This window comes from Coloeus monedula (assembly GCF_965178545.1).
Source record: "Coloeus monedula genome assembly, chromosome: 3".
In the NCBI taxonomy this organism is placed as follows: Eukaryota; Metazoa; Chordata; class Aves; order Passeriformes; family Corvidae; genus Coloeus; species Coloeus monedula.
Window position 1 is genome coordinate 112,295,113 of NC_138783.1, and position 25,524 is coordinate 112,320,636.

The 25,524-nt window shown below is 40.7% G+C and overlaps 1 protein-coding gene across 2 annotated transcripts in view; it reads right to left on the minus strand.

Moving 5' to 3' along the window:
* Window positions 1-24,797, minus strand: part of MED14 (mediator complex subunit 14) — a 35,636-nt gene extending 10,839 nt beyond the window's left edge. For both annotated transcript variants that reach the window (XM_082278070.1, XM_082278069.1), the window contains exons 1-21: window positions 24,456-24,797; window positions 23,096-23,122; window positions 17,987-18,092; window positions 17,218-17,391; window positions 16,665-16,794; window positions 14,808-14,936; window positions 14,332-14,439; window positions 13,334-13,466; window positions 12,642-12,792; window positions 10,011-10,122; window positions 9,263-9,388; window positions 8,342-8,420; window positions 6,602-6,761; window positions 6,029-6,223; window positions 5,331-5,465; window positions 4,824-4,900; window positions 3,136-3,296; window positions 2,711-2,857; window positions 2,534-2,625; window positions 1,190-1,342; window positions 709-978 (exon numbers count right to left, since the gene is read on the minus strand). In XM_082278070.1, coding sequence (XP_082134196.1) covers window positions 709-978; window positions 1,190-1,342; window positions 2,534-2,625; window positions 2,711-2,857; window positions 3,136-3,296; window positions 4,824-4,900; window positions 5,331-5,465; window positions 6,029-6,223; window positions 6,602-6,761; window positions 8,342-8,420; window positions 9,263-9,388; window positions 10,011-10,122; window positions 12,642-12,792; window positions 13,334-13,466; window positions 14,332-14,439; window positions 14,808-14,936; window positions 16,665-16,794; window positions 17,218-17,391; window positions 17,987-18,092; window positions 23,096-23,122; window positions 24,456-24,631 — 2,841 coding nt within the window. In that variant the 5' untranslated portion in view covers window positions 24,632-24,797. The remainder of the gene's footprint in view (window positions 1-708; window positions 979-1,189; window positions 1,343-2,533; window positions 2,626-2,710; window positions 2,858-3,135; window positions 3,297-4,823; window positions 4,901-5,330; window positions 5,466-6,028; window positions 6,224-6,601; window positions 6,762-8,341; window positions 8,421-9,262; window positions 9,389-10,010; window positions 10,123-12,641; window positions 12,793-13,333; window positions 13,467-14,331; window positions 14,440-14,807; window positions 14,937-16,664; window positions 16,795-17,217; window positions 17,392-17,986; window positions 18,093-23,095; window positions 23,123-24,455) is intronic.
* Between the last annotated feature and the right edge of the window lie 727 nt (window positions 24,798-25,524).

Genomic DNA, 25,524 nt, shown 5'->3' on the forward strand with positions numbered 1-25,524 from the left:
TTATTTCCATTAGTCTTTCATTCAGCATTTGTGAAAGAGGCAGATGTTCAGGATTAGTTAAATGCAATGCCAGAGGATCAATATCCAGCTGCAACTGTCAGAAAAAAAAAATTAGCAAATCAACTTGTTTCTCAAAGGATGCATTTTTCCAGTATTTCAGTGTAACTAGCACTGGTACAAGCTGCCCTCAGATATTCTGTCAATGTGCACAGATTCATTTTTCAGGAAGAGTGAACCAGCACTGCATTTAGAACCAAAGCCATAGGCTCCTGCCACACACTGATGAGAACTATTTTAAAGGGAAGTTTCTATCTAGAATCATCTGACATGGAGCATTGTCCCACCTGCAACTTGTGAGCACTGTACTGCCGCACAACACAGTTTTTGAGGAGCAGTTGCTGCTTATCCTGAAGCAGACATCTAGCCTAGTCACAAAGCTTCAAGCAAGTTTCAACAAAAGGATGCCTGAATACACAGATAAGAAAAAAACCCCTAGCACTTGATGTTACATCTTAAAAAGGAAATTTTTTAATTCAAACTAATTAACAGATCTACCGATAAATCAAAAACTTCCTTCTACGCTCAGAATTTTGGAAGGACCACAGCTCTCCACAAAGAAAACCTTCACCAAGCTCTTCACATCACATTCATACTCCCAGGTTAGAAGCTCATTTATTATCAGCCTGCCAGAAAACATGGGGTGGTCACCTTTAGCCCAGGCGCGGGGTAGAAGCCCTCCACGATCTTGCTGTTGTCGAAGAGGCTGTAGGCGCCGTCGCGAATGGCCACCACGCCGCGGCTGCGGCAGTAGATGTCGATGCAGTACATGTTCCTGAAGGCCAGCCTGATGTGCGTGGGGGACTGGGGCAGGATGGAGAAGCACTGGTAGGCAGTGTTGGTGCGTTGGGTCAGTCCCAGCATGGGCACGGTTGGGAGTTTGTTGATGGCGTTTAATGGAGCCTGAGTGTCAAACAAAACCTGGGAGAGGGCGGATATTGAGAGGTCAGGTAGCTTATCCAAACGGAAAGGTCAGGGAAAATGGGGAATAGCAGGGAAAATTAGATGCCTTCCGGCAATGAGATCCATAAACAACTGTAACACCCATGTAATTTTGAAGAGAACAGTTTAATCAGAATTCAGCTCCCAAGTGTCTTGCAATTTTCTTGAGAGAAGTTTTTTAGAACATTACCTGTAACAACTGCACCACGTTTGGCGTTTTATTGAACATCTCCTGGAGCTGGTGCAGAATTGTGTTGTGACAGTTACTGCAACCTGAGTTTGGGCCAACAGTTCCCAGTGAAATGTGGAACTTCTGGAGGATGGAGTTCCACTGAATGCTGATCTGCAATGTCACAAACATAAAATGGTCTTGGAAGCTAGAACAAGTAGGTTGTAATAACAAGGTTGTAACAAGAGATTATAACAAGAAAGTTGGTCTGATTTAATTTTTTCCCCCATTTTTCATCAAACCTCAACGGATTCCTAATTCACCTTCCTCAAAAGCTGCTGAGGTTGTGAAGAAAAAAAAAAGCACTGTCAGCTTTAACACCCACTTAGCTGCCTGGATTGTTGGCAACTACAGAACTGGGCAATTATATCAGCAAGTCAACCAAAAAGCAAAAGAGTCTTTTATGCCAAAGGTGAGAGAGAGAAAAGTAAACTCAAGAGATTCACGCCGTGGAAAACTGATTAATGAGTTCTGGAGGTGGACTGGTTTTCTTAAGTTACATTACACAAAAATGAGAACTGGATATGTTAATATGTAAGGAAGTTAAATGCAAAATCCATACTGCTGCTGGGGCTACTTACATATATATAACATACATATGTATATATGTATACAAATATATACACACACATACACTTCCCAATAAAATGCACATAAAAATACTCTTAAAAATTCAGCTTAGAAAAATGAACACAAAAGCATTCCAGGAAGCAAATTTCAAATTTATCAGCTGCTTTGCATCAGTTGCACACAAAAACTATATTCTAAATCTGAAATAAACATGCACTCACTTCCTCCTCTACCTTGCACTTAAGGCAAAGGTGTGAGCAAGTACTCAGTTATTTAAGTAATTAGTAAGTTGTAAATTCAAATACTACAGAGAAAGCTAGAGTTCTGAACAAGAAAACAACACTGCTACAAAATAATTAAGGACCACCCCATTCGAAAGCACAGCACTGCATTTAAAACTCTGTTAAGAGTACTCTCTTTTAAGGCAGAATTAGGCACTCAGCTGAACACATATCTGTATACCCCAGTACAGCAGTGACCAGCAACAACACTTACACAAAGTTTTTCAGAAACATGCTGCTATACCAGCTTTCATCAGTCAGAAGCACACAACTGTCAAAAATTCTGAACTTCTAGGAACCCAGCAAATCAGCAATGCAGCACCCTCTGTCTTTTCTACATTCATCTATATTAATTCCACTAAAAAGAGAACTTCTGTAGTAAAATTCTGAGAAGTCTAAGCCTACCCATTCTGTTTTCAATCATACATTTAAAGTCCATTTAGGAATTACTTACTGAGCTCCCCTTGGTAGTTCCATAACAAAGAATAAGTTTTCTGTAGTTGTAGATCCGAACTTCTGAAAAAATGTTTAAGTGGTTGGGGATGTCTGTGAAGAGGGGAGGGAAGAGAGTGAGAAAATCACAGTAATCTGTAAGTCCACCACTTTGACAAAAAGAAGGTGATTTCTGTACCTGGTAGGGATCGTGCAAACTCCAGGACACACTCGTACAGCCGAGCAATACTGTTCCAGTCATTAAGGAACATCTCGACCACCTTGCGACCTCCAACTGGTTCAGACAACTGGTTTTCATACGTCAGGTAAACGTGACGGGTTGGTCCTGCAGTGTGAGGAGATGGCAAATACTGATCAACCCAGTGGTTCCTGAGCTGTGGTTTACACACTATGAGTGAACTGTGGCAAGTGACCAGAAAGGACATTGAAGTAACAAAAATGCATCAACTCAGCAGTCAGAATTTTGATTAAGGTACACTGTGGTTTATTAGCAATCTCAGGAGCAGACAGCTGTCCAGTTACACCAAGACATGAAAACTACTGCAATTGACAATGTAAACTACAAAGAAACAAAATTTACCAGTGTTCCTCAATGAAACTTGCCTTGCTCCCTGGATGAAGTGCTGTTCAGTGGGCAGTTTGCAAACACCAGCTCGGCCACCCACGTGCGATTATTTCTACCTTGTAGTCGGAAAGTGCAATCAAGAAGAGATCGGTCCAGAGCCTTCTGTGTTTCCTCGTTTACACCTTTACAGGGAGGAATTCTATACATGACAAAAAACAGAAGTGCCATTACACACAGTACAGTTCCACAAGTAACAACAGCGCCTTTTAATATTTCCTGAAGGACTCCCAAGTCTGGACATGAAAGAATGAACTAATCAACAGCAGAGGCAGCTGGACTGCACAGTGAGATAACCTATTCCTCCTCAAGGACTGTAGTAAGTGTGTCACAAAAGCACTCTGAGCTAAGATCAATTTTTATATGGATTCAACACCTGCAAATTACAGACTATTAAAGGATCTGCTGAATTGTCCCTATCTCCTGGTGAACTAAGAGCTCACCAATATAAAGCTCCTATAAAGAGAAATAAGACAAAAAAGATGAGAATAAGGAAGTTCTGTGGCAATCTGAATTCATTTGCCTTATAGAACAAGCTTGCTCTACATGCAATGAACAACCTGGCAGTTCCCTTAGTACTCACTAATTTATTCGTATCCCAATGTGTGAATCGAGCTCAAGGGACAGACTAAATAAAGCTTAAGTAAAAACATGCCAAACTCTTTTTCAAATTCCTTGAGGATCTAGCCAGAAATTTCCTGTTCCACCCTTAACTTCAGCTCACAAGTTCCCTGCTCATATGCAAAGTTAAAAAGGTAGGGCCCGATGCATTTAGAGACTGGTGCCTTTATGTCACTGTACATTTCTGCAGCATAAAAGGAGTTATGAAGATTTTACTCTAGGACGTGTCTTTGGGGTTTGTCGTTTTTTGCTTTAAACTGATTTGCTGCAGGTCCAGTTAGTGGCTGGTTGTGGCTGGCATTTCTCAGGGTTAGCACAGAGGCCACCACTATTGGCCTCCTATTAACAATTTCAATATAACTATTTCAATAGCCTATATGTTACAAAAGAATAGAAAATTTGCAGATGATGCCAAACTGAAGCGAGCACTTAACATGTTGGAGGTCAGGGCTGCCCTTCAGAGAGATCACAGATGGCTGGAGAAATAAGTTAACAGGAACCTTATGAAGTTCCATGAAAACAATTGCAAAGTCCTGCACTTGGGCCTAAATAACCTATTAAATTACTGTATGATTCTCAGATATTTCCTCTACAATCTCTTTACCATGCAATTGTCTTTTCTGGGATTCCTGGCATTTTCCTCTGCAGTTTCACATAATTGTCAAATAGCATATGGAGTATGTAGGCCTCTGATCTGATCTAAAACGGCATGTTCATGAATCATCATCACATCTTCCTTAGCACTGCCTGGATTTAAGGATTGAGAACTGTCAAACTGCTTTCAGAGCCCCTTGGTTTAGGCTAATGAAGGAAGCAAATTGTAGTTGGCTCTTTGTCTACTCTTATTTTCCTCTTTCTCTAGCACTGCTTCACATACAAGTGCAAGACACACAATATAAACACCCCTCCAAAAAAAAGGAAAAATAACCCCAAAACAAAAATCTTACCCCTGTCCTGATATTCTTATTGTTACTCTCCAAACAAGCCTTTTTTTTTCTCTCAAGTGTACGTACAATAATAAAACGGAACATAGAGAATATCCACTTACTTTAATAAACGTATTGCATGGCTGAAGCCATCTCCTTCTACTTGTACTCCCTGGTGAGGAATGTCCATATTGGATAACTAGGAATGAACAAGAAAAATGTTATTCCAAGCAAAAAGTCAAGCAAAAAGCTTCAAAAATTTTCAAGGACTTTTTTTTTTCCCCTGAGGGTGACAGATGTTTCATGTCCTCAAGCACTGGAAAGCCAAAAAACGGTCTGCTCCAATCTGGTATAAAGTTGTCTCCCAACCCTTCCCACAAGTGCATCTTTCAACCTCATTTTCCCTTTTCCCTCAACTTTTCAAGCTTTTTGCAGTGCTTGGTATTAAGAGAAGCAGCTCTAACAAGACTAGAGCAACACAGTGTAGAAGACTGAGTCACCCAGGCTCAGCTGGCTGGGCAACTTCAGAGTGAGCACATGACCACGAGTTTGCTGAACACTCACATCTAGACACCAGAATCAGAAGTAGGGGAGGGGAAGAAGGAAACAAAATATTTTTTAATACCTACCTCTATCCGAAGCCCTATAAATGGCATATTTGTATCACACATGGCTACAATATGAGCTAGCACTTTATTGAAGGCACACATTTCTCCCGACCGTTTTGGTTTCTTGGGTTCTATGGAACATGGATCTCCAGATAACTAGAATTTATAAAATAAAGACAAATGTACTTGCATATTTGGAGTAAACACTTCAAAGAGATGTCAGAGAATAATCTAATTCATCAAAGTGTTAAATGAATCACACCCTGAGCACAAACTCCTGAAAGGATCCACTTCAGGGCAAAAGCAATTCAGTTGAAGACTGCCTTTAAAACAGTACTTGAATATCACTAAGCCACGTCAGCCTGGTCCCAAGAAGTAACTCTTATCAGCCCCTGCAAGTCTTTCAAAGTCTACACATGGTGCAAAGCGTATCTCACAGATACCAGCACCCTGCATATCCAATATATACACACTCCTCTGCACAGAGCTCTGCCTTGGCTCGGGAGAGCAGTGGAGAAGGCCTGGCATGCATTGAAGGACAACTGTTACAAAACAGTTTCCCAGCATCTCCCTAGGGAAGCAGTCCAGAGAACTCATACAAGTAAGATGCCAGCCATACAAACCCTGGAAACATGGCTACTAAAACTGGAATTGATGCTCAGAATCTGTGTTGAGCTTTCATGCACTGTAACCACCCCAATGGCTTTTGGAACATGTACCTTGCGCTTGACACCACTTTTCATTTGTTTGCCACTTTTTGTGTCCAGTACCAACTCTTCAATGTTTGGTTTGAACTGCTGTAGTAAAAGTGCAGTGGCAGGGCTGTCATCTCCTTCAGCATAGCTCACAGACAGAAAATGGTACTTGTACTCTAGTTCTGTGGGGTTGCCAGGAACATCAAACATCTCTACAACCTATATGTAAACAAAACAACAAATTGAGAAGATTCTCAAGCTAAGATTAAGTCTAACTCAGTTCCTATCCTCTCCCTTTCAAAGGACAGATATTAGTCTTTTCCAACGTATTAATACTGTGGCTAGGAAAGGGATCCAAGAAGAGAAGAAGACCAAACCTTTCAGGAAAACAGAGAATGGGAAGGTTGCTGAGTAATAAAGCTGTATGTACCCTCTCCTGTATGAGCCTGAGTGCTTAACAAACCCACAGGAGGGAGAGGAGAGAATCAAGCATTACATCATCACCTGGTTCCTAATGTTAAGAGTTAACAGTACCACAAACTGCCTGGGATATCCATGACAGGGAGCAAAAGACAGAAGCATTTTTCAGTTACTTACAATGTAGTACTGGGGAAGGCGAGTGAGTTTGATGAACAGTTTGTGTTTGGAAAGGTTTCCCACTGGATGGCTGGCATAATTAGCTAGCTGAAGAGTTTCACTGCTCACTGTAGGCAGATGTTTTATAGACTGTTTGCAGCGCTGCTGTCCAAGCCAGAACCTTGCATGGAAATAAAGGTATTAGTACCCTGAGTCTGGTTTACAGGATTCTAATATACTGCTGTGTAGAGCATTAGTGTCAAATTAAGAGTCAGTCATATTCTAAGCCAACATCTATGACTGCAGTACAAGTTAAATAAAGAAAAATCACATAGAAAATTTCATTACTTTGTATTTTCTTATCACTATCTTTACATCTTGTCTTCAGCTTAACAGACAGGTGTTAATTCAAGAAGAAAAGCCCTGAAATTATTTGCTGAATAAATTTTTATATGCTACAATATGAAATTACAACATAAAACAAAGAAGGGAAACATTAAAAAAACATGCAGATTGCAGTTATTTGACAATCTGGAATCTTCAATTACGTTTTGGTATAGAAAGGAAAATCTTTGTTCCCATATGCTGGTAAGCAATACAGTAAAAAGAGTCACTGAAGCTGAATGTCACTGTGGGTTATGTTATAAACAAACTCATTCACCTTAGTAAGTTTGGAGATGAAGAGCTACATGAGAGACACCAAATTTCGTTTCATGATTGGAATTAAACTTTGTCCTACTCCAATGGATTTTGGCCATAGTGGCAAGGCCAGGAAGACTAGCAAGGCTTGAAAGGGGCTCAGAAATGCATGGGTTGCGTATTTAGTCAAACTTCCACTGACAATAGCAGAGGAAAGTGTGGGTGCTCAGCATCTCTCCATCACAACACACCATATTTATTCTCACAGATACATGTCAGATACAGCTGTCCTAAAAGACATTTTGTGGACTGCTGAGCTTCCTCAGAAACTGCAGCACTACCCAAGCCATTATCTCAAGTACATTATTTATAACAAAGGGAAGTTGATTAGTTTCTCCAGGGTGCCAGTGCTTCATGCATCATCAAGCTTCTTTTAGAAGCTGAACTCCTCAAATAGAGATTTCACCCTGCAATTAAGTCAGAGCACTGGGAATTTCCAAAACGACAGAGCAGGTGGAACTCAGTTCTCATGCAGATGCAAACTGTGTTTGTATTATTTGCTACAACCTCTTATGGAAGCCAAATGTATCTCATGCTTAAATCTCAGGGCTTTATGGAAGGAAGATTAGAGGCTTAAACCAGCAAGGGCTGAAGTGCTAGAAGATAAACACGTTTTAAATCATCCTAGGCCACTTCCTGGTTTTTCCTCTGTATTGTGAGAAGGGAGATAATTTTTGTTGAGAAACAAGACAGAGTTCAGCTGTAGAAACAGTGGAAAAAAGGATATAGAAGATGAACATGAACAGAAAAGGAGATTCTCAGGAAGCAAGTGGTCTGCTACTGACTTCAAGTGAAAAGACTTCATGCAAAGTGTGCACATAGCAATGCATGAGGCTACATGTAAGGAGGAAAACTAAAGCAGGGCTATGGAACAAAGTCCAAATAAAACCAGACTTTCCTTGACTGCTTAGAGGAGATAACAAATACTCAAAGTTGCTTACAACAGTGAGAAAGTGTAACCCCTACTGTGGTAAAACACAAAGCCATGCAAGTGTGATCATCCAGAATACAAATGTAGTAACTCATTCCATGCAAACTAAGTGAACTGTTCAAGTCACTTACTTGAGCTGCTGGAGCCAAGGAATGATTCGCTTCATATCATCATTAACAGATTTCTCTATGTCATCGAGTGTCAGTTGATCTGCAAGAACATCAGATGAGTGAATGGTCTTAGCACCAATCCTTCAAACAAAACTTCAAACTTTCATTGAAAGTGTCTCATCTAATTAATCTCAGAATCATGGAACAGCCTGGGTTTGGGCTTCAAAGGGGACCTTGAAAGATCATCTGGTCCAGCCTTTTGTGGAAAAGGGAGCATAGATGAGACTATCTAATCCCCTGTCCAACAGCATCTTGAACATATCCAGTGGTGGAGACTCCATCAAAACTCTCAGGGGGTTGTGCTATGGATTGTTTGATTTCGAGATGAAACTTCTCCTGGTGCAACTTGTAATTGTTGCCCCTTGTTTTTTCCACATGGCTTACTGTGAAGAGAGAGATTAAGGTACCAACAGATGATACATAATGCTTGTAAGACCACAGCAGGATATTATTAACCAAATAAACTAAAAGAACTTTCTTTCTTCTCTTAAGCTCTGTGAAACCTGAAGTTAAGACTTGAACAGTAGTAACTCCAGATGTATAAGGTCCCATAATATAATTCTCACTGAGGTCCACGTGAAATGACCTCATCCATTAACAGCACAAGCCACGAATCATGAGTCATAAAGAATATGCATTGCATTGACCCCAAAAATAATTACTCTGTTGCCCTCTTAAAATAATCTTAACTGAACTGTGGCACTTAAGCAAAAAGATCCTCTTTTCTATTTCTCAAACTCCAATACCTAGATGAGGACCCAAGTGTGGGGATCATTTGCTCACAAAACTTTGCAGACCTGACAGAACTGCTCCCACAAAATCACCCCACAGCGCAGGATTCTTGCAAGGTATTAAATACCTCCTGATTTTGTGCCTACTTACCAACACCATACAGCATCAGCTGGAACATTCCAGAGTGGAGATCAACAAATACATGCAGGCACTCTGATCGACCACATGGTTCCAAAATCGGAATTACAAGAGTTGGGAGAGCCGTCTCAATGAACGCTAAACAAAAAATGATGTTAATAATTTCACAAAAAGTCAAGCTTATATTAAAACTTACCCAATTATAATAAAAAACCTGTATGTTTTTAGAGAAACAAACCCTACTTGCACATTATTACAGTGTTAACATAAAGAGAAAACTGAACATAAGAATTTGTCTGTGAAAACAGTGACAAATCAATGAGAAAAGGCAGACCAAATTTGAAGATTCTTAATCCTTGAATATCTTTCAACTCACTGCTTCACAATTGTAAGATCGATCTAAATCCCAAAAGTTTCAACAGCAGTTTAAGGAAAATCTCATCCAAAACTAGTTCAACACAGTGAAAGATTTGCTTTCAATTCTGAACAGAAACAAGTTTTACAGTAGGCAACTTTTAACCCTTCAACCCAGACTACAATGTTCTACCATCTTCACCTCTTACACTGCATTCAGATGTATGGGCATTTCACCATTCTCAATGCAGAATAAGTCAAAGCTAAGTTTTGTTAATTCTAAACACATTTCCCTTTTTTTTTTTTAACTTTAAATTAATGAAAACAAGAAACATTAAGAGAAAAGGAAACCATTCCTAGACACAAATGGAAATGAACTAGAAAAACTTCAGCAGAAAACACATACAGTTGTCATTAACATTGTAGCTCTTAAGAATGGCTTTCAGCTCCTGGAGTTTTTGATGAGATCTTGCATGGACACTGTCTATTAGGAGCTTTTCTATTGATAGGTGGTCAATCTGTGAAAAAGAAATGTACTCAAGTAAGCTCGTATTTGATGTGTAGACTTTCTGCATTAGCACACTGAAACAAAGGTACTTAATAAAACAATCACGTCAGAAATAATTTTCTTAGAACTGTGGTGAGACACATGGACTATTAACTTGAGTATTTGGATCACTACAAAATACAACAAGCTACCATAAGATCCTGTGCAGCAGGCAGTGGGAGAGGTTTTAAGCTAAGGTTAGAAGATGTAAAAGAAGTTTCACAAAGTATGCTGATACCACCCCCTGTGCAGACCTACTTGTCCTGGATCAAGTTTGGTCCATTTTCAGCTTAGTGGCTTTTTTTTTCCCCTCCATTGGTGAGTAGCTTAAGCTAAAGAAAGAAGACCCCAAAGAAAAAACACCCCAAAGCAACACTTCATTAGGATAGGGTTGCCTCTACACAAACATACATGCAGCTGTAACATGAAATCCAGCAAGTCCTGCTAACAGGGTAACAAGGCAGTGACAGGCACTGAGTATGAGCAACCCTACTGAACCCAGAAGTATCTAGGGGCTTGCATCTACATTCTGTTGCACCACCAGTGCTGAAGCTCATGCCACCACTTATATTCACTGTAACCTACTTGTGCAATCTAAATTAAAGCATTTGCATTTACATTCATTCACATTACAGTCGCATTATTTACATACTTTGCATAAGCAAAGCTCCAGATTACTGCGAAACCTTTTTTCTAGGTAACCACACAGTGCTTTGAATACTGTTTGAGCTGAAGTAAACTCAAATTTTATTCCAGCATAAGACATAAATGCAGAAGAGGTTCATACAGCACAGAATTATACTATATACAGTGCATACCTCTGCATTCCAGAATGACCTTCCCCTAAAGACAAGCTTTCCAAGACAAGGCCTTAAAAACAAAGTCTTTATCCATCCACAAGAGCATTTCAACTCAGCAGCTGCAATGGGTTAAATCTTCCTCTCTAAGAAGCGACTACATCCAATTTTCAGTAGGTTAATGCAAACAACGTTCTCAGACAAACATGTTTGTTTGTGCCACTGTTTTATACAGTACCTTAAACAAACAGAAACCCAGTGTGCCATCTACGTCATTACAGCTGAGATCATTATTCAAACACTAAAACAGCATTGTATTTACCACAGCTGATAATTTTTTTAAGCTCAGAGCAAGTCCTTATAAAGGGAGGTCAGCTTTAACTTTGATGAATCTCAAATTTACAGTGGCCTCATATCTTAACCTACAGGCTGCAGACTCGATTCAGTGATCTTAGACTCTGTCACCTCCAGCGGACCTTCAGCAGATGTTGTAGATAAAGAGCATTTGTTTGGATTTACACATAAATACAGCATCTTCACTAATTCAACTCTATATTTAGTAGCCTAAATATGCTAATTTAGGCTATTAAATAAGAAAATGTAGTATATATTTACTATCTTGATAATAGAATTTCTGCTCTAAAAGTAGAGTAGAAGGCTACCATGCTTCACTAGGTTTCCCACATCCCTCTGTAGCTGAAACATTGGTAGTTCTTATAATTCACCATGTAGACTTTTCTGTCAGCACTGGTAACATGATGGGCCAAGAGGCTGAAATACGAAGTATGTACAGGAGGTGAAGGCTACCATCAGTAGAAAGTTCTGTGATGCAGGTGAAAGATCTGAGCTGGAAAGCTTTTCCCTGTGGAAAAACTGTACTAGAAGTGTGAAGACTACACCATTCACTCCAGTAGCTAACTCTCCTAAACCCAAACACTGAAAGAAATAAAGACAAACAGATGTCCTGATATATTACAGCCACATTTGCTGAGGGACTTACAGAGGATTTATTACAACACCCAGAATGCAGTTTTCCTTAAATATCTTTAACCAAGATCTAGAATTATCACCAGTGAAGCATGATCCAAGTAGGAACTTGACTGTAGTTACTCATTTTGGATCATTGCAACAATCCCACCTTTAAAATACAGGAATTTGAACATTCAAATAGGCCACATGATATGATCTGGTTAGCAATAATGTAAAACTAAGCCTCACTTAACACTTGTAACAAGCAAACCACCTGAGTTCTTCAGCACAAGATTTCCAAATCATAACATAAGATTTTCTAAAGTGGATAGCACTGCTGGGTAGCCAACTCCAGTGACAAGGGGAAGCTGATTTTCGAGGAGCTCCAAGACAGGAAAGGGAAGAATGGTCTCTCTATTTCAAACCAAACCTTAATAATAACTGATATTTTGCTGTTATTTCCCCCCAGCCTCAGCATTCTGTCTCACAAGCGGTATATAATGCACTGCGAAGTAGGTGCAATTTTTAAGATGAAGTCAAGGCCAATAATTTGTAAGAACAATTTGAGGTCCCCACATAAACACTACACAACCTAGAGTAACTACTCACTAGAAGTCTTAGAAACAGCTCTTTAAATAGAATCAAAGTGGAACAAACTGACAGTGTAAAGCACTTGAGTTTTCGATTTACAAAATCAGGTGCCTCCTGAAAAGCAAACCTTTACCTTCATGGCTCTTTCCATCAGTTTGGAATCACAGGCTGGCAGTGGAGGCTCATGAGATATTTGTAAGGGTTTTGAGACATCAGTTTCATCAATTTTTATAGTGACCTTATGGACAGATGCAGTCCCTGTTTTCCTGCCAAGTACCTGTTGACTTAAAACAAATGGAATAATTAAACCATGCAACTGGAAGAACAGAAAATATGTTTTTCAGTAGCTAAACCTTGATTCTGTGTGTTCTGGTTAAAAACACTGCGTCAACTGAACTGAAAAAGGCATTTGTTTTAGATCACATTTTAAAGCAGAACTGTTGGTTAACTGTAACTACACGAATTTTAGATGACTGCAAACTCAACACAGTCAGAAGTGTACTTGGATTGCTTTTTAAAATTTTATCTAGTGCGAGTCAAGCAATAAATATAGTAAAAGTCTGACAGAGATCTAATTAATTTTTAGATATCTCTGTAAATATAAACTAATTTATAACTGTATCCACTCCTCTTCTGTACATTAGAGTGCAACCCTTACTTCTTTACAAATCAAGCAACACATGTAGGTACTTAATTAAAGGAATTTAGGAGTCTCACATCAAAAAGAAAGTACAATTCTGAAAATTATGGCTCAAGCTTGGTAAATATAATCCCTCCTTTTATTTCATTTATTGTTTGTTAACGATCTTTTTGAAATGAACTTACTTCCAAACAGAGAGTGAGAGACACTTCCCTGCATGGTACCTCTCCACTTGCACAAGGTCGCCCCAGCGCTCTCGGATCAGCATTAGTGTTTGTGAATGCAAGACTTCCAGCTGAAGAGCCAGGCAGAAGGAGTCTAATGCATGGAGCTAAGAAAATGTAAGATGTCCAGACAGTCTGTACACTACATAAACCTGTTTCTGTACACTACATCAATCCATTTGTCACCTATGTCAGACAAGATGCTGTCTGAAAACACACTAATGTCCTAATCCAGAGATAAACACATATAAACAGCACCAAATATTTCTCAAAGGGGGTTTTTTTGTGGTTTTCTAAACTCTAAACTAGGACAGGCTGTTAAACAAGAGTCGCAACAGCCTTGTTTTACAGATTTCTAGTTGTCATCATCTTTAACGGAAAAGATGATTACTAACAAAGAAATTCCACTCACCCTATAGTTACCACTAACCCCATCTCCCACCTTCACCCTAAAACAACATGACTCTTTTGCAGAAACAGTTTCACTGAAATCCATTTCACACTGTCAAGCAATCTGCCCTTTGCAAGTGGAAAATCACTGCACATCCTGCATCTCTTCTCATTATTCACACAGACACAATAGACTTAACATACCCTCATCAACAGCACTTTACTGCAGTTCTGGGTAGCAAGAACTGTCGGCTCCCAGAACTTCCAAGTCAGCTCTGTATTTCATCTCCAAAATTAGCTGCTGCAGCTGCACTGACTTACCACACAACCTGCTGCCTTGAATACCTCACCTTCACCTTTGCTGATTTAGTGTGTAGAATTAAATTTGACATGCAGGCACCTGAGAATTACTGCTTCCAAGGCCATCATTTACTTCAAGGCGACCATAACTTCATGCCCAGACATTTCCCCCAAGCTTAACAGGGAATCCATCCTTCTTGACTTCCAGCTACTAAGAAGAGCGAGGCTACATTAAACACCTCATTCAGAAGCCCCTTTCAGAAGGATACGCAAGCAGTTGTACATGTCCTGAAGTGGCTTTTCATCAGCAAACAGCCGGGACTGGACCAACTGATGGATGAAGTTGATCTGCATGCTGTGAACCAGGGCTCGACCATCTTTTGCAAATGAAAAGTAAGTCATATTAGACATCAGAAAACTAGGTATTTAAAATAATTCAGTAAATTAATAAATTAAAAATGAAAAAGATACAGCTGTACCGAGCAATTTCCATACCAGGTTTTATAACAAAACAACAAAATCCTTGGTTTACTCTGGAAATTTCAGTCATTCTACTAAACTGTCACTGTATAGCATTGTTAAGGTATTAAAACCTTGTAAAGCAAGGTCAAAACAGGACAAGTATATATAACTTAATTCTCTTAAGTTGTGATATGCAGAAAACCCAGTATAAACAAGACTTATACAGCGTCAGAGATGAACATCATGTTAAAAACAAAGCGTAAAGGTTTAATTTTTTTCTTACCACCAGTTTCCTTGTCTTCAACCAAAATTTCCAGCTTGAGAAGGCGCCAGGGGATGTCAGGGTCATCACCCATCACTGTCAAGGTGGCCTCAAACTCACCCTCAACTCGGAACTTCACACGGCCATTGGCTAAGGAAGACAAAAATGTTTTATTTCACTCAGTCTCCTAAGATGCCTCAAAATAACAGTGTGGTAGCTCCTGGCACTCATAATGGATTGCTTCCCTACCATTTCTGCTCTGTTGCTTATGTTTCTGTGCAACTCTGAAGATTTTACAGTCTGCAACAGACCCAATGTCAATAAGCAGCACAGCCAGATGTACAAACTGTCCTGAAGTTAACTTGTTAAATCTGATAATTTGTTAACACTTGTGCTTCTGTAATACAGAGTAACACTAAGCTGACTACCAGCCTGACAAACAAAACATCTGGCTGAAATATTCCTATTCTTTGCTACTATCAACAATGAATACTTTCAGCAATATTCAAATGACATTCAGAACATGGATCTCAGCCCAGGCTGAAATCCAGCCCTGAAAACACATCTCCCTGCAAAGGATTTATTTAATATTAGAATATTATAAATCCATTTTCATGTGAGGAAGATAATCTTCTGCAGAATTTATATATACACAACAAACAAAGCTTATGCACACTATTTATCTAATTGATATGTACATCCTCACACCTCTGTGAACACTGCTATCTGTTTCAAGAATTGGGAGCAAGGACTAAAACTATGCAAGCAAGGTCATAAAGGAATGAGAGGCAGAGCAAACAAGTAAGTACAAGTCCTTACTCTAACCTGCAGGTCAACCTTCTTCTCAATCATTTAACAAACTATGTCCTACGCCTTTACAATTAAAGACATATAGAAATATTCCTGCAAAAATTTTAACCTTTTAACTCAGGAAGTTTCATTTTCAAGAGCACCCCAGACATCCTCTTAAAACAAACCACACTCTAAAATAGAAAATAATAGTCATTGAAACGTTTAGCTAACTGAAAACTCTCAAGACTCAGACATACTATCCATATTATCCATATATCATTCATATATACTTCCACTAGACAAAAATACCTCTAATACTGACACTGCAAGCACTCACACAGGGACTACAGAAAACCTGCACTGAGATTCTTTAGAAACATTTCTGATCTAGGTCTGTAGGGAATGGTTTACAAATGGCTAACCTTGTCTTGGTTAAAAGCATGGACTAGGTCCATTCCCACCCCATTCTCTGTGATTCTGCAATAACCTAGTCCAGTTCATAACCATCTTTCCTCTTAAAAAAGGTTATTTTAATGTTTACCACTACTTGGGCTAAACGAAAACAGATCTCAAAACAGCTTAAGAGATCTGGCACTGCAGTGAGCCACTGAACAAAAGGCGTGCATAAATATGAACAAATTCTGTGCCTGAACAGAAGTATCAAAACAGCTTTAAAAGCAACATTAGAGTGACTTGTTTAAACTCAAGTTCAAACAGTTTCTGCAGAAAGACCTAACAGCTTTACTAAGTTGCATTTTAAAAACAAATTAAGATGAAGTAGTCCAAAGACCATTTTGCAAAACATTTGCTGAACGAGTAAGACACTGTCTAAAACCTTTTGGCACCACCTGCACAGGATTTCCTCTTGAAAGTCAATATTACAGCAATATTATCAGTGCCCTCATTTTTCAAACGGGGGGAAAAAAACACATCTTTTGATGTCATACAGAGACAGGATCCTAGTCTTAATAGACGAAGCATCCTTAATGGTCTCAAGCTATCATTTAGCTTTGCTTTAGCATTAAAACAACAATTTGAAATCAGCCTGCAAAAACGTATCCTTCAAAAAGTAATCCCAGTTCTTACCAACTGTAAGATTTGCCAGCTGTGGAGGAAGATCCGTAGTCACGAGTCGATGCCGAAGAATCTGGTTTAGCTGATGAAGTGTGGTTTGCTTCTCACTCTTTGTTATTGGGTCAGGAGGGATTATTTTATCCTGTTATAATAAACACAAGCAAGTCTACGCATCTCGAACACTTTAAACAGATTGACAGCAGCCATTGTGAAAACCAACCAGACCAGACGTCTGAAAATATAAATACTACAGGTCACTGCCCAGTGAAGTTTTCTATCTCACACTCAGATTTGCTTTCCAGCTGATTACATTTTACCCAAGACTGACCACTGAAAAAAATCACTAAATTTGACAGAACTAAATAAATGGAGGGAACATTCTACTGGGAAAGCGTAACTTGTTCAAACAGGAAGTGTTCTGCATGAGAAACTGACACTGCAGAGACTTGGCTCTAGGCCTGTACTGAGCTACAGTTCCATCTGCACACAGACAATTAGTTTGATTACTGTGCATTTGATGCTGTACAGGGGATTCCCACACCCCCCAGACACAGCAGTTATTTACCCTAATGCAGGTGGGCAGCCGAGGGTAGGATCCAGTTGTCAGAACATCAATTGCATATGGGATGGCAAAGCTGGGCAGCCGAGCATGAACCAAAGCATCTCGAGCCAGCGATGCCAGACGATCAGCAGTATCCACAAACAGGATGGCCTGCTGATCTAAGAAACTTGATATCATCTGTAAAGGACAAGGAGTAGGAAAAAAACGCAATTTAAAAAAATGCACAAATCAATGGCCCTTTATAGTCAGTTTATCTGTCACTTCCAATTCAAGTACATTTACAAAACAAAGAAAGAATGAATATTCTGGCCACTTCTTACATTCACATGCAAGGACACCTAAAATCCACATGCCATTCCTGGTGCTGTGGGGGATCTGTGCAGCCTCACAGCTCTTTATCTGCTGATTGCTACTGGAATGCAACCATACTTGTTTGTAATCAGTAGGGGCTTGTTTTTCTGCAACATTCTGGACTTTATTCTTATTTATCCAAGATCAGGATGAAAGTGATAATAAGAACTAACACACTCAGATCACCATCTTCCCTGTCCTGTTATCTCAACCCAAAGCATTCCTGAAACTATGTGCAGACAAGCCTTTCATTTTATGTCACTGATGAGTTTTTGGGAACATGAACTGTTAAAAAACAAGATTATACAATCTCTAAACAGGAATATTTTTTTCAAATTTCTGTAGTAAAAAGAAGTCAGGGTGCAGCAATATCCCATATCCCTCAGAGACTGTTTCATGCCAGACTCTGTCTCTAACTTACCGCACACTTTTCCACCTTCCCAGCATTATTAGCCCACTTGACCAAGGCTAACAAACGAACAAACAGCTGACGAGTGCGACTTGCAAACTGCACTATCTCTATTTTCCTGCAAAAAAAAGTAAATGTACATTAAGCCAGTGCTCAGATATATAATAAAGCTGTAATTTAACTGTGTGCCAATTAAAAAAGAAAAAGAGCTGTAATGATAACTTCTAATTGTGTTAATACAGGCATAAGTAATATGTAGGTTGTTTGATTAAGAGCATGGGGGGAAAAAAGCTCTGTTGTGAATACCTAACAATATACATGGATTCTAACAAATCATGTCTGTCTGGGGAAACAAAAAGCATATTCATAGGAATTAATCACTGACTGTAAGAGAAACAATTCCATCATGAACTCAACTAAATTATCTTTACAGCTTTTACAGGATTTCCTCAAGGCTTAAGATTAAGTTTAAAGGAGGCAACACACCCAAGGATTACAGGACCTGACAGTAACATTACACTTACATTCACTATAAATAAACAGACAAACAAACAAACAAATAAGGTACTAAACAAAATACATTCTAGCATTTTTACATCATCTTTACATAGTATGTTACAATATGGAAATAGGGGGGTGGTGGGGAAGACCACAAAAACCCCACCCTGTAACTTTCCTTTCCATTCCTGCCTTGCAAAGAAATGGAAATAAGGACTTAGTGACTCCCAGTATTCCTCCCACCATTCTTCGTATTAGATAGTCAAAATGAAGGAGCATATGTCTGCATGTCTTCAGAGTTAATTTTTGTAAAAGAGAACGCAATACAAGCATAGGCAGATTTTCATGCTTTATTACAGATCTACACTGTAGATGCATCAGACGAGACACAAAGATCTACAGTGTAGATCTGTAATACCATACAATCTGAAATACCACTTCATCAACTGTTTATAGAGGTTTTCCTCCCTTTCTGTGGGTTCAATTTACTAATTTCACTACGGTTTTCTACTTAGTTTGGAAAAAACCCCGAACCTAAGCTGTTTTCCTAATAAGGTTTTCTAAAGTAACAGAAGCGTTTGGACAAAAAGAACATTAATTAGTGCATAAGACACTGGCTTCTAACAAACAGAAGCTGCACCTCCTGATCCCAATCTGTAAAACACAAACTCATAACACAGAAAGAGCCTGATTCTGCTGAGAGTGTTGGTGTAATGAGGTTAACTTTTCTGGGCAAGTAAAGCATAATCTGCTTGTAGCAGATGAACATGTAAGGCCAGAAGCACAACTAATACCATCTGTTCCTGTTTCTTCCATTACATACTGTGAACCTCATCCAAGAACTTGGGCATTAGGCCAATAATTTCTCCGTGTTCTAGAGCAAATGTTTTGGAATGGCATTCAGCCTGATATTAAGATTTCAAGCGGTGGACAAGCTGCTGTACGTACACACTGCCCTAACAGTAACCACACTACAGAAACAAGATGTTGAGAATTTTGAAAGATTCAGAAAAACTTTATGAGATTTGAAAGATGACTATAGTGAGACCTTAGAAAGCCAGCAATCTCTCGGACAAACTCCACACAGAAGTTGCTAAAATCCAGTAGTTATGTCAAACATCTACGGTGAAAGCCGCATGATAGCAGGAAAAATTCAAATTGATGTTCTGTGACTAAAAATAAATTAAAAAAACAGCCCCCCAAAGGCACAACGATTTAATAATGAAAATGACTGACAAATCTAGACAGAGTATTCCAGTAACTATTCCATTAATACCACTTAAATGAAGTTATAGAAGACTTGTTACTTCGATTTGACAGAACCCTGCTTCCAGAAGCACCACCATCATCCCTCAATGACAACTGCATTGGGAATCGACTTCTCTAATAAAACATAAAGGCCTTAAAATTTGCTGCATTGTCTTTCATTATAGGTACATGACCTTATTCTGGGCTACACAAAAATAAATATTCAACGAAGATGAAACTTCAGGAAAGAGTTTATTTACAAAACAAGAAACAAAAATTAAAAATCTTTCTAACAACCATGTTGCTCAGTGCATTTTTTACCCCTGGTCTTCACTGCTAAGTTTGGATCTCAGGTTTTGGGTTCTTCAGACTAATTAATGGCTGAGTCTGGGGGAGTGAAGCATTAGCTACAGTAGAATTAAATCAAGTTAAGGACCACTTCAGCGAGCTTGACATACAAAAGTCCATAGGAGTGGACGGGTTGCCTTTCAAGGATTCTGAGGGAGCTGATCCATGCCACTGTAAAGTTGCTCTCTACCATTTTCAAAACCCACAATGATGAAAGGTCTTGATGACAGCAAAAAGACAAACACCATGTCCTTCTTCAAGAAGGCAAAGGAGGAGCTAGGGACCTATAGGTCAGTTGGCCTAAGTTCAGTTAAGAAAAAAATTCACAGGACAAATCTTTCTTTAAGTTATGTCCAGATAAATACCAAGCAAGCATGAAATTAGCCTGGAAACTACCAGCAGAAATTTGCCAAGGGCAAACCACCTCTGATCAACAAATTGCCTTCCACAGGATGAACTGCTATGTGATCAAGGGGAGATCAGAAGATGGATTTACATTTGCAGGAAACATGTGACATACAAGGATGGGCTGAGGAAGCTGAGTTTGCTCCTGCTTAAGAAGAAAAGGCTGTGGCAAGATCCTACTGCTATCTTCAAATATCTAGAGGGTATTGTAGGGAAGATGGAACTGGACTCTTTTCAGAAGTGCAGAAGGCCAAGGTACAACAGCTACAAACTAAACCAGTGAAAAACTAGTTAGACATGAGGAAAACAAAGAAACACAGCAATGTGGTCAAAGACTGAAGTAGGTTACCCAGAAAAAGATAATGATACTGTGCAAAAACCAGTCTCCATTACCAAAAAGAAAGCCCCTGGATTTCCCCAGCAACTCAGCACAACTAATTTTACGCCACAGCACTAATGTTTTTTTTTAATCCAACCACTTTATTGTAAGAGTTATTTATTCCTACAATTGACAACTAATAAATGACCCTGAAAAAAAAGGCACTGTATTATACTGCGATGCATAATTTCTCATCGGTTTTTCTTATCACAGCATCTTTTAAATAGGCACTGTAGTACAGAACTTATATTTTATGTGAACTTTATTAGAGGATAACACCATCACATCTTCACCAAAGTATATATGCCATGTCACTAGGCTCTAGCTCCCAGAAACAGAGGTTGAAGCCCAACTACTGAAGCCACTACAGTCTCAAAGCTCGAGAAAATATGGATAATTAAGCTACATTCCTACAGATGAGCTCTTCCAAGAGCTGGAAAGCCACTTCACCAAGAGGAGTTGTAAGCCAAAGTTAACAAGGATATTGTTTTGGGGTAACTTTATGATGTATCCCATATCGCTGTTCTATGCTCAGAAATTAATTTTTTGCCTTTTCTGTGCCTTTAATCTGAGCCTGAGAGGGGGGAGAGGAAAAAAAAAAACCTCAGCAAAACTTTCAAAGCAGTTTACAGCTTGTTTTCAAGGACACAGAGATAGAGACGGTTCCCTGCATCCAGCTGCAGCAGCAGAGCGGGAGCGGAGGGAAGCACCCGGCTTGCTTTCCAGCCAGCTTTCGGCCTTTTCCCCGGAGAGCTGGACTTTTGTTTTCCTGGGACTTTGACTTTTCCCTTCTTCTCTGCTGGACTGTTTCAGCATCAGAATACACTGGGAGGGCTTTCCACTGAGGCCTTGGCCCTGGAGGTGGGCCCACCCCGTCCCAGCTCTGAGGAGGAGGGGAGAGGCTACCTATGGAAGGACTCTGAAATTTTCCCAGGTTTTTCTCTCCACAGCGAGAGGTTCTATTATTATTTAGCATTATTACCCTTTTCCTGTGTGTTTGTTAAATAAATAGTTTTATCTCTTTCACTTTCCTTCCAGGAAAATTCATTTTTTCCCGAACCTGGTGGGGGAGGGCTGGTTGTAACCTGCCTTCTCTCAGAGGGTATTCTCCTCCAAATTTGTCCAAACTGGCACAGATGTGAACATTTAATTTCAAGACAATTTCAATCCAAGGACATTCTTTGTACATTGAAGGCTGTCTTATTTCATTTTCTCTGTAATCCATTAGGATTTAAGTTGCTGCCCCAGATCCATGTGCCTAACAAAGCAGAATCCAACTTTACCTAGAAATGCTAAGTATTGAGATGGGAAACCCCCCCCCCCCCATCAGTACAAGGGAGCTCTGGACCCAAGTTGGACATAATTTCCTCAGTAAATACTGTGATAATTAAAAACCCAAGCTAAACCAAATCAAAACCCACACTGTTTCTCTTAATAAAATACTATGCAGAAGGAAAAGGGGTACAAGTAATCATTCTAGGTTATGATTCCATGAAAATGGGATTAATTCCACATGTTATGAGAGTCTTGGAAGGTTTGAGATAACAATTAATGATCATCCTGGTACACAGAATTCTTTATTAAGATTCTTAGGAATATCATAGCTCCTATATCTCTCTAAAGACATTTGGGTCAATTAATACATCAACACAAAGGGAACAATATTCTGACAAGTTTCGTAACATTTATTAAGAGAAACAAAAAAGTAAATGGATTTTTTTCATCTCAGCAGGGTGCTGTTCTGGTCTCTTACATTTGCTCTCCATTAATTTCCACACTTCAAAACCAAATAGAACAGGAGCAGAAAACAGTGCCCAGGATAAGAAAGATCACGTAAAATGGAAAAATGCAGAAAAGAAGTTTTTACCTTGCTGTCCTTGTCCTGAACAAAACATTTCTCTATCACACTAACTAGAATACAGTTCCCTTTCACATCAGCTTTACTGTCAATTCATTGCTTCAAGATTCATGAAGAGAAAAATCTCCTTAACAGAGTTCACCTACTGTAACAGCAACAAAAAAAAGCCCAAAACAACTGTAAACCCAAACACCAACAAAACCCAATATTGTCACTGATGCTGAGAAAAAACTTGAAAATATGTAGTGACAGCAAGACAAAGCTTATTTTCTTGCATAAAATCTAAAATTACGTGAAAAAGATTTTATTTAAACAGCAGTATATTAACATCCTAAACAAGTTCCATATTTTAACATGCATTACAGATTTTCTTCTCATAACTCACCTTTCCATATCAGTCTTTCTTGGTAATCTATATGAAAGAAGAGGGGGGAAAAAAAATGTATTATATATTGTCCTATTACATTTCAGACAACTAGAAATTTAATTAGCAACCTTCAAGCACAGGAACTTCTACACAACTAGAAAGTATAGAAAAAATAGTACCATGGGTCACCTTTCACTACTCTGTACCAGGCAAACTGGAACTGGACAAATTGAGAAGTTTGATGAAGGGTACTGAAATCAATTACTCTACACACGCCATAAACACAAAGGACGGACTTCTTGACTGATATTCTGGAAATTTTTTCAAAGCAAACTAAAACTTAAAATTCCTTGTCCTGTCCAGACTTTGAATATTCTTTAACTCACGTCAGGCAAACTTCAATTTGCACCCTTACCAGACATGGTACTGTACAAGAGCTATACCTATTTCTTCCCATTTGTTCTGTACGTCGCTTGTTGAAACACACAGTTTCCCCACAAGAACCTCTACGGTTAAACAACGTTAAGAGGGAAACAGGTTTATTCAGAGTCCAAATGCTTTCTGGAAAGTTTTTCTTGGCCCAAAAACATTCCTTTGTTTTGCCACTTCAAACGCAACAACATCGGCATGGCAGATCATTAAGTAAACGTAAATAACTTATTTCCCCAAAATAATCAAACAGTATTTTTAAAACTACAGAGGCAAGTCAAGGAGTTGCAGCATCTGAAAATACCTCAGTTTCAGACATTCCAGTTTCACACATTTTGATATCAGTACCAGCACTACAGTTGGGGTTTTTCGGCAGTAACTTGGGGCCAAACTTAAGCATTTAAGCAGCCAATCGGCAGCTGCTTTCAGTTCTCACAATCATTTTCTCTGTTTATGACAGATCACTCAGCAGCTTTCGCTGTGCCCCTGGACACAGCCTGATGCAGAGACCAACCTGCCTGCACAGGCATCTCCCCGGACGGGAGAACGGGCAAGGGTACTTACAAGAGCAGGACAACGGGGAATGGGAAAGAGAGTAAGTTTAGATTAGGTATCAGGAAAAAATTCTTCCCTGTGAGGCACTGGCACAGGTTGCCCAGAGAAGCTGTGGGTGCTGCATCCCTGGAAGCGTTCAAGCCCAGGCTGGATGGGACTCTGAGCAATCTGGTCTAGCGGAAGGTGGCCCTGTCCATGGCAGGGGGTTGGAACACGATGATCTTTATGGTCCCCTCCAACCCAAACCATTTTTTGAATGGAAAAGCGCAACCACCTCCCCCCACTCCGGCCCCGGATGAGCTCCGGGACAGATCTCTGGCGAGGCCTCCGCATCCTCCCGGGATGCTGCGAGGCGGCACCGCCAGCTGGGCACGGAGAGATCTGCGGCACTCACAGGTCGGCCAGCACGGTGAGCTCAGCGTAGGTGCGGTGCAGGAGGAACTCGATGAGGGTGCTGAGGCGGTAGCCGGGGCTGGCGGCGGCTGTCACGGCGCCGGGGGCCGGCGGGGCCGGGGCTGACGCGGGGCCGGCCGGCACCAGCTGGGCGCTCTCCAGCTGCACCGGCGCCATGGCGGCGGCGGCACCTCGGCCCCGGGCAGGAGCCGCGCGGCAGCCCGGGAACGGCTCCCGGTGGCGCCGGCACCGTGCCCGGCTCGCCCCGCACGGAGGGAGCGGGGAAGGGGCGGCGGGAGCGGGGCGGCTCCGCAGCGCTCAGAGCCCGCCGGGCGCAGGGGCCGCCGCCATGATGGGGCACGGAACCGGAAGCGAACGGGGAACCTTTCCGGGAAGCGCGGGCGGGGCGGGGGCCGCGGGACGCGCACGGGATACAGGGACACACACAGGGACACCCACGGGATACAGGGACACCCACGGGATACAGGGACACACACAGGGACACCCACGGGATACTGGGACACACACAGGGACACACACGGGATACAGGGACACACACAGGGACACCCACGGGATACTGGGACACCCACGGGATACAGGGACACACACAGGGACACCCACGGGATACAGGGACACACACAGGGACACCCACGGGACACAGGGACACCCACGGGATACAGGGACACCCACGGGACACAGGGACACACACGGGATACAGGGACACCCACGGGATACAGGGACACACACAGGGACACACACGGGACACAGGGACACACACAGGGACACACACGGGACAGGGGATGGAGCTGCCATTGTGCCACGGGACCGCTGGATCCCGCGATGGGTCAGGCTGGAAGCGACCACAGCGCGCCATCTCGTCCCACCTCCCTGCTCAAGCAGGGCCATCCCAGAGCACATGGCACAGGATTGTGTCCAGACGGTTCTGGAATATCTCCAGTGAGGGGGGGCTCTACAGCTTCTCTGGACAATCTGTCCCAGTGCTCGGTCTCTGCATAGGAAAGAAATTCTTCCTTGTGTCCAGGGCATCAGTTTCTGCCGCTTGCCTCCTG